This window comes from Coturnix japonica, chromosome 6 (assembly GCF_054131305.1).
Source record: "Coturnix japonica strain WE chromosome 6, WE-NBRP24, whole genome shotgun sequence".
In the NCBI taxonomy this organism is placed as follows: Eukaryota; Metazoa; Chordata; class Aves; order Galliformes; family Phasianidae; genus Coturnix; species Coturnix japonica.
The window spans coordinates 1466408-1475149 of NC_140668.1; the positions used below are offsets into that span (position 1 = coordinate 1466408).

Below are 8742 nucleotides of genomic sequence, written 5' to 3' on the forward strand. Positions count from 1 at the left end.
ATGAACTGTCAGCCATGGAATCAACTAAATCACCTCTCAGCAAGGCATTGAGAACACCAGCCAGGTATTTAGGATCATTTTACCTGCAGAGTAAAATTCTCAGTGGAGAACAGCTTCACCCATCAGAAGCTAATAGGTGGAAAAGCATCTATTCACACATACAGAACTGGTATGTTTGTTGGGAAGGTAGTATACTGATGGAATCGTACTAGATACATCACACTACCTGATGAGTCTCCACATCTAGCTCAGCATGTTTGATACTCACCAAGTCCAAGGCCTAAGGATAACAGGCTGTAGCTGATAGCAAGGGATGAGCTGGACAGAAAGCCTTCCTTATCAGACTAAGTCCTCAAAACAGAATCCACATTCCTTCAACCTATGGGTTGACCAACTAATGTTTGAAGAATTTTGCAGACGTGTGGACACGAAGGCTCTGCACACGGACTGCAATTAAGGAACTTGCTCTTTGACTACAAAGATGGCTTTTGTTTTGCTTCAAGCACACCAAATGAATTCAACACATCTTTTTATAAGCCAGCTCAGTCCTTTCACTGGAGACATCCTTTTCCAGTGTTAGCCAAGATTTGTCCCTTAACTCCAAGATGTCTTTTAAATAAACAAAAGGAGGAAGTGACCAACGTCAGGCAACACAGGAAACGTAGTGGATTATGACGATTACCTCCAATTCAGTGTTACTTCCTTTTGTCCTCAGCATCATCTTTCTCTGCCCTGCTCATTTTTGTAAAATCAGTTTGCTAATTTGCAAGGACGCATTGAATTTTACTCAGTTTCTTGTTATTTATCATACTCTTGATTTTGGCTCTTGGCAGGAAAAGCCGCTTTTCAAGAACACTGTGAACTGACACCTTATATGTATTTCAGTAGGACTCTCCATGTACTGAGGAACCATCTGACAGTCTTAAGACCAGCAGTCCGTACTGAGAGTACCTTCAAGCCTGAGAATTGTTCTTCTTTGTTGAGTACTTTTTTCTTTCCTTCAGTGAGAGAAAGGACATCTTTTGCAGAAATTACCACTTATCTCCTAGGAAACACTTTCTTTTCTACATCTGTACAGAGTGGGAAACCACAGGAATCTTAGCAGCCAGCCAAATGGCACACAGCAACTGGCACAGCCCTGTCCAAAACAATAACGGCTTGTGGTTCCCTTTTTCCTCTCCCAGACTTCTTCCAACATCTGAGAACGAAACTTCTCTCAAAATTAAGCTCTAATTAAGACCTAACAATCCACTGTAGAGTGTAACTTTATTAGGCTATGATTTCACCTTTGTAGTTTTTAGAAGGGTAGTGGGCCTTCTGTTTGATTTAAAGAACCCCTTTGTTACCAGTTCTTCTCTCTCCGATTTCTTCACCAGTGTAACCAGCACAGTCTTTGGTCAAATCCAGACCAAAACCAATGGCATCAAAACTGAAATAAAATCTGCTGTTGAAACAGAAAATTTGAATGCAATCCAAAAGTAAAAAATAATCTTAACATTGCTGCTGTCTACATGTTTAGGTAACCAAACTTCACAGCTGACAGTTTAAGCTGTCACACAGAACTTGGCTTCTGAGTAGTCTCCCTCCTGGCAGCACTGAATTGCAGTCTGAAATTCTAACCAGACCCGTAAGCAGACCATCCTTTGCCTACCTTGTTGAAGAAGAGTCAGTTCAACAATGCACAGCCTATCAACCTAATAGGGCTTTGTGCTGCCAGTTTTTGTCAGCAGTCTTTTCTGAAAGAGTCTGAAATCACCTTTCTCAGCTTCTCCAAGAATGCTCTAGCACCTACATCTATGTCAGCCTGTGAACAGAGATGCATTACCTTCTTTGAACTCTATACCAGAGCCCCCTGTCCTGATACTGCTTGAGTTTCCCATTATTCATAGTGAAATTACACAGCATGAAATGTCCAAAGTAAATCCAACAAAAACATACTTAGTAAAATGTAGAAACTTTAATTTACAAGCGAAACTACAACATATTCATAATAAAAAAAAAAAAACAACTGGTGACTAGACAAGTTACGCACAATTTGTAAAAACTGTTGAACATTGTTAAATAGGTCTGTACAACCAAAGACTTACAAAGTCCTTGTGCATTCTCTTCTTTTCAATGCACAACTGAACCTAAGGGTTCTGCTCGAATATTCCCTAAGTCAAGAGCTGAATCTGTCTCTTCATCGATCTCACCAATGACAGCACTGTAACAAAAAACAAGTTACCAATTGTTAAAATCCTCTGATGCAAACCTAGAAAGTGAAGACTTAGTTTTGTTTTTATTGCTTAAATTTAACTGTAGAGCTCTATCACTTAAATGCCAAATTCTCGTGGTAATCTCCCACCTCATTGTACCATTTCAGCAATCAGCTGACTCTACAGCTGTGCCTTTTCCACACTGATAAGCCTTTGTCTATTCAGGTTTTCCTTGACATATAACATTTCATACCTCTCGTTATTCTAACTTCTGCTCATTGTGCATTTTCCTACTGCAGCCCTCTGAAATTCAAGGCATACCAGGTATTTACGCAATGACACAATGATGCCTGCTGTTCTATTGTTCTTCCTAGTAATCCCTAGTATTTCTCCTTCCTGATGCATCAGTATTTACGAAGAACTAGACAGAAACAGGACAGGACTGAGTTCAAAAGTAAGACATCTCCACAAGGGTAGCAAGATTCCCATGATGATGAGCAGATCAGAATGCCAAGCGGCTTTCTCAGTTAACAGTGGATTACTGTGCTTTTATCAAGTCCAAATGTACTTGAATTTATAACTGTGTATGTTTACTGCCTTCCTGTGCCTGAAGTCTGCCTCTGATTTACACTTACAGATTGAGGCATAATCTGTATCAGAAGGAAAGATGCTCTTGTTTTTAATTTAGGAAGGGAAAAAGAAACAACAAAACCCACTAAAGATCATAAAAAATTGCACAACTTGCCAAAACCCCACTCATATGACCCATAAAGGGATCTATTTAATTCCTCATCCTAGGCTTACTGTATGGTGGAGTAATTAAGTTCACATGTTCATTTAGACTGAATAAACTGTATTGCTCTAAAGAAGCTTCATGAGCTATTCTGTGGGGCGGGGTGGCAGCCATATGTGGGGTGGAGGTGGGCTTATATGGGGCAGGGGGCCTTCTGTGGGGCAGGGGGAGCTTCTATGGGGTGGAGGGGTGGCCATATGTGGGGTGGGGGGAGTTATGGGGTGGGGGGGCATGTATGGGGCAGGGTGGCCTCCCCTCCGCTGCCGCTTCCCTCCCCCCATGCCCATTTAAGGCTGTCCACAGAAAAAGAAATAAAAAACTTGTGTCCTTTACTCCCGTTATCCCACATGATGTTCTGATGTGGAATAGCAACACCAACCAAATTACCAAACCACAACAGTTTGGAAGCAGATTTAAACTGGTAGAAGTTGGCAGTGTCTGCATTTCCATTCTCGTTCCCTTGCTGGACAGAGTTAGGGTGCCATGCATCCATTCCCCAGCCCTGGCTGTCTCCCAAACCATGAGAACAGCCTTTCCAAATTGTGAGAACAGCCTTTTCACAGAGCTGGAGTGGGTCCACGCTGAAGGACAAGACGCTTGCGGGCACGTAAGCTGAAGAACAGAATGCAGAGTCCACGGAAACTTGCCGCCCATCAACAATAAGAAAGAAGAATGGACTCCTGTTGTAGAAGATGGGAGAGTGAAACAGATGCCTCGGCTCAACAAAACACCAGTACGAGCTGGTTTGGACTACCCCCCACTAAAAGGTTGGAAGTTCACAGCGGGGTAGACTACTAGCCTTCATCCAATGACCACCGGAGACCCCCACCCCATTTTTAGGACGCATGTTCAAGAGAGTCGGACAATATGTTAATAATTTCTCAGAATTCCAGCCCATTTCTGTGAAACGTAATGAATATGTAAATGTTCTGTCTGTAAATATGTACCTAGAGCTTTTCTTGGAGTGCGAGTCCTCTTGGAGGAGGAGATATCCCCCTCGCATCTGGCGCCATGACGAGCATAGCTGCTTTATAAGCTTACGTGGGTTATAGAGTTTGATTCCGCACGTCACTCCCTTCACTAATTAAGAGGACAAAGAACTTCTGGCACAGAAAGATGCCCACCTGCAAGGCCCAAATGTCATGCTTCTTCCTTCCTCGCTCTGCTTGGTAAAACTCAGCGTGGGGCTCATTTAGAAGGAAGGTTTGGTGTTTGGATTTCTCGGGCAGTCGTCACCTAAAGCCTGGAGTGCCTGCGTCAACTGTGGCGGTGCAACTCCCGCACCCCACATTCTCCCCCTTCTCTCAGGCCTCTCGGTGCACCTCTTCTCCTCAGACAAGAAGTGGAGGCTCTCCTCTTCCCTCGTCCCTGCTCGCTTCTGGGTAGCACGGGGCAATGGATCGGAACATCAGGGGATGCCCCCGTTGCATCCGACTCCTGGCTTTGCGCCCCATTGCCCAGGAACAGCCTCTCCCGACAGGAAGGGCTGAGATGGCTGTGCTCGTGCGGCCCGGAGAAGGCTCTGGGGAGACCTGATGGCGGCCTTCTCGTCCTCGGAGGGAGCTCACACACGGAGGGACCGCGACTTCTTACGCGCCCTGACAGTGTCCCAGCAGCGGACTCGTCGCCCTGCGCACACCAAGTCGGTCATCGCCGCGTCCTTATGTACAGAGTGCAGGCCGAGGCGCTCGGCGGCTTCCATAGAAGGACGCAGTGTTTCCCGACGAGGGCCCTGGCACACGCCGCCCCGAGCAGCAGCGGACACCGGGCGGCACCGCCGGACCACACGAACGCACGGCAGGCACAGGCTCCGGCCCTGCACGGCCTCCTGCACGCCCCTCCCCTCCGCCCCTCCTATTGGCCAGCCCTTCCCCGTTCGGCCATCTGATTGGTTTTCACTGCTGCCTATTATTGGCGCGCCCTTCATCCGGGCGCGTGGAGGCGCGGTGGATGGGGGTGAGCGTCACGTGAGCCGGGGCCGCGGCGGTGCGGGGCTGAGGGGAGTGAGTGGTTGCGGGGCTGGCGGTGCGTTACGGGGCGTGGGGGGTCCCGTAGGGCTGGGAAGGGACTGCGAGGCGTTCCGATGGAGCTGCGGGTGCCTGGACGTGTTTGGGGTCCGCGTGGGGCTGGGAGGGGGGCGGGGAAGCGGGGGGTCTCGTGAGGCCGGGGGAGCGCGGGGCTGTTATGCGGGGCTGTTATGCGGGGTATTCCCCTGAGACTCGGGAGAAGGGGCCGGGGGTCTCCGTGCCCGACGGGGCTGTTCTCCCCGCGATTCCCCCTCCTCCCTTTCGTTCTGCTCTTGCAGACCATGGCTGCCCCTCTGTCCCCCACGGTGGTGCTGGGCGAGGCCTCAGAGAGCGACTCGGAGCCGGAGCCGGGGGGGACCGCAGCCGGGACCCGTGCGGTGGGGCTGAAGGTTCCTGGGGAGGCGTCGGAGACTGAGGAGGAGGAGGAAGAGGACGGCGTGTCCCGAGTGCCACTGCCGGGGGTGTCCCGGGGGGGCACCTCACTGCTGCAGCAGCGGCTGGGGGCGGGAGAGGGGCGGCTGCGGGGTGCGATGGCTGAGGCGCTGGGACGCGGTTTCAGTGGGGCTGCGCGGCTGCTGGAAGGCCTCGGGGGACCCCTGGGCCAAGCTCAAGCTGGGGCAGCTGCTACCGCACACTGCCTGTGCCTGGTGCGCCGTGATCTGCGTGCTGTGGCTGCCACCGTAGCCACCGTCACCACCTGCTGCCTGACATCTGTGGGGTGCTGTGAGAGTGAGGACCCCGGTGGGGCAGTGCTGGCAGCCGTGGGGAGCTCCTGGCTTCGTTGTCGCTGTGTTACTGCCGGTAACCTCCAGCGCTGTGTCCGGTGGACTTGAGGGTTGTGGTTGTGTCATGGTTTTGTAATTTTGCTATCAGTATTCCACATCATAACATCATGTCAAGTATGGATACTTCTATTGAATGTGCAGTCCACAGAAGAAGACTACATATCCCAGAGAACAACAGGAGTAACAATAAGTCACGGGACCAGGACTCTATATAATCTCGTTCCCAGGCTAGAGTGCCCTCCTTCTTCTCTCGAACTTCTCGGAGAGTGGGAAGCGTTCCAGCCGTGTCGCCTAGAGTTCACAATAGGCCTCTCGGTTTTCGGAGATTCTCTCTCTCTGTTTCGTTCGATTTGTTAGCCTTAATTATATTATATTGTGTTATCTTGTATTTCAATATCATATTTAGTAAAATAAGTTTTTCCTCCTTAGATTGTCGCTGTTTTATCCCACTCCCCTTTTCCCCCTCCTTTCCGGGCGCCGGGGGGGGGGCCCACGGGGTGGCTTCCCCTGTCACGGGCATAGGTAAATCTAAGTAACCCGTGGCAGGTTGTCACTGATGGCGTTCTTATTGTCGCTGCCTTTCCGGCGCAGTGTCCCCTTGAGTTGATGCTGCCATCAGCAGCACCGCTACTGATCACTCAGTGTCTCAGCAGTGTTCCTGTGTCTCGTGGCCTGTGGGGACCTTGGCCTCACAGTAACGCTGTCACCGAATGGAAGCTCCTGACAATTGCTTGGTCCAGAATTCTGTGGTTTTTGCCTGTTCAGGGGATCTGTGGGTTGTGGCACTGAATAAAGCCCTTTGGAGGCGCAGCTGCAGCAAGGACGTGACTTTCACTAGGTGGGAGGCAGTGTGTTCACCCGTGGCACCGTGCTCCCAGTGGTCAGAGCAAGGTCCCTTTTGTTGCCCCCCATGTCCCCAAGCTGTGGCTGTGTCTTTTCCTGCCGTATGAATGTCCCCGGCACCTGACCACTGTCCCCAAGCTGTGGCTACATCCTGTCACCCTGAGTGCCCCTTGGCCATGTCCTCAGCCTGCTATTAGCTCTGTGTGCCCCTCTGAGAACTTAAACCAGGAACAGTGAGAAGCACACATGACACACAATGGAGCCACGTGGGTCTATCACACTGCATCCTGCCTGGGCTCTCACCCTCTGTGGGATACTAGAGATACACCCTGGGTGCTAGTGGGCTTGTGGCATCAAAATGCCTGAGGCGGGCCCAGTGAGGGTCCTGGGGACTCCTGGTGTCTCCAGGAGGGTCCCAGATGTCCCCAGGGACTGACCTGAGGGGTAGTGGAAAACCAGAATGAAGGTTCACTTTCCTCATTCCCCTGTGTTGTGGCAAAGGGAAGAGGTTTTATGAAGGGCACTGTGGTGTTAGATTCCTTTCGTAAGGATTCTAGACCTCAGTTCCCTTCCTGTGTCCAAACCAGAATGAAAAATGGTATTAAATGGTATTCATCTTTTGAGGAAGAACCTCTGAGCACTTGTAACTGTCAGTGTTTTGATATTCTAGATAAGCTGTTCCATGAGGAGTGCTGGGTGATGCTGACTGATACCATCAATTGTGAGTATGCTCCTACAGAGGCTTCCCTCTGTGGGAGTGAGGAAACAAAATGTGGCAATTCAATACTGTAGCGTTACTACGAGGTTATTAGAGTGTAGGATTCTATGAGGATGTTAACTCCTGTGTTTGTAAGTTCTGTCGTTTCGGATACAGCTACAATGCACACTCCTAAGGGGGAAGTAGGAATGTGTTTATTGATGTTAGGTACCTATACTGTACTTCAGTATATAAGGGTGATATAACAAGACTGGAGATGGCAGGATACGCTTGGTTATTTTCCACATAGAAGGACTGGGTTAAACAGTCACCTACAGTTCACTCTCCTGCTGTGTCATGAGGATGAGAGCAGACCCCATTGCCGTCTGACCTCTTCAAACCACAGAGGTAAGGATCCTCAGCACAGCTGAATCCGCTCGTAGTCCCAGACGCATTCAAGAGTTTGCGTCTAAGAGATCCTGTGTGCACAAAGATAAAACCTTAGCAAAGCTAAGAAAGCTCAAACCAAGCTGTTAGTTGCTTGCTAAGGATCCATATTAGCGAGGTATCTTGATATCAAGTTAGAAAGGATCTCTGTGTAGGTGTGACCTCAAGAGGCATCCCTGCTCAAGGGGAGAGCTTGTCCTGCAGCCTGCTGCTGTGCAGGAGAGCTTAAGAGGTGCTTGTGCTGCTCTGTTTTGGTGGTAAGATGATTGACTCACTGTCGTACTTTGTTTTTAGGCACATGCTCAAGTGGCCCTCAGTTTTCGAGGCAGAAGTCCGCTGTCAGTTCTTTCAGCCTCCCAGTTTGAGTCAGTTTTGTGATCCTTAATCTGATTTAGCTAGGAGTGTTGCTCGCCGTCTTCCTATGCCAGGCTGAGGGAGGAAGGGGGGAGAAAGGAAGAAAGAAAGGGTGAGGAAGGAGAACACCATCACACTGGCTTTGCTGGGAAGGAAGGCTGGTAAGAGCAGTGCTGCTGATCTGAGTCCCAGCTGGTTTTTACCCCCAGGAAATGCCCTGCAGGTGGGCTTGTGAGGGTGGGGGTTGAGCAGGGATTGCTGCGTTCCCTCACACCTCTCCTGCTGTTTCTCTTGTCCCAGCAGGCTCCAGTTTAATATGAGCCTGCAGCAGAGCAGCAAGTAGCCACGGCACATCCATCTCGGGCAGGGGCTAAGGGAAACAGCCAAAAGAGGGCAAGGAGCAAGAGATGACAGTGCAGGGGGAGAGTGAGGTGTCCTCAGCCAGCATTTGTGTGCTGGGAACAGAGAAGCCGCTGGGACTGGAGTTTCTCTCCAAGCTGTTTCCCTGGGCCTTGGCTGTGCTCAGCAAGGAGCGCTTGCAGGTGCCTGTGCCGTTTGCAGAGGTGGCTGTGTATTTCAGCAGAGAGGAGTGAGCGTTGCT

The 8742-nt window shown here is 50.0% G+C and overlaps 2 protein-coding genes across 5 annotated transcripts; one reads left to right on the forward strand and one right to left on the reverse strand.

The window, feature by feature from the left end:
- Positions 1-1938: 1938 nt before the first annotated feature.
- On the reverse strand, positions 1939-4923 carry LOC146760197 (uncharacterized). Of its 2 annotated transcripts, none has more exons than XM_085550717.1 (2): positions 4113-4923; positions 1939-3668 (listed from the first exon to the last, which is right to left on the reverse strand). In XM_085550717.1, the coding sequence occupies exon 1, from the start codon at positions 4913-4915 to the stop codon at positions 4553-4555; it is 363 nt and encodes a 120-aa protein (XP_085406843.1). In that variant the 5' UTR covers positions 4916-4923; the 3' UTR covers positions 1939-3668; positions 4113-4552. The 2 variants fall into 2 exon arrangements, with proteins under 2 accessions (XP_085406843.1, XP_085406844.1); XM_085550718.1 differs by having other exon boundaries at positions 1939-2203; positions 3368-4923.
- Positions 4924-4959: 36 nt separating this feature from the next.
- LOC146760198 (uncharacterized) lies at positions 4960-6479 on the forward strand. Of its 3 annotated transcripts, XM_085550711.1 has the most exons (3): positions 4960-5013; positions 5294-5816; positions 5889-6228. In XM_085550711.1, exons 2-3 carry the CDS (start codon positions 5297-5299, stop codon positions 6155-6157), a joined length of 789 nt encoding a protein of 262 aa, XP_085406837.1. In that variant the 5' UTR covers positions 4960-5013; positions 5294-5296; the 3' UTR covers positions 6158-6228. The 3 variants fall into 3 exon arrangements, with proteins under 3 accessions (XP_085406837.1, XP_085406838.1, XP_085406836.1); XM_085550712.1 differs by lacking the exon at positions 5889-6228 and adding an exon at positions 6347-6479 and having other exon boundaries at positions 4974-5856; XM_085550710.1 differs by having other exon boundaries at positions 4974-5816.
- The last annotated feature ends 2263 nt before the right edge of the window (positions 6480-8742 follow it).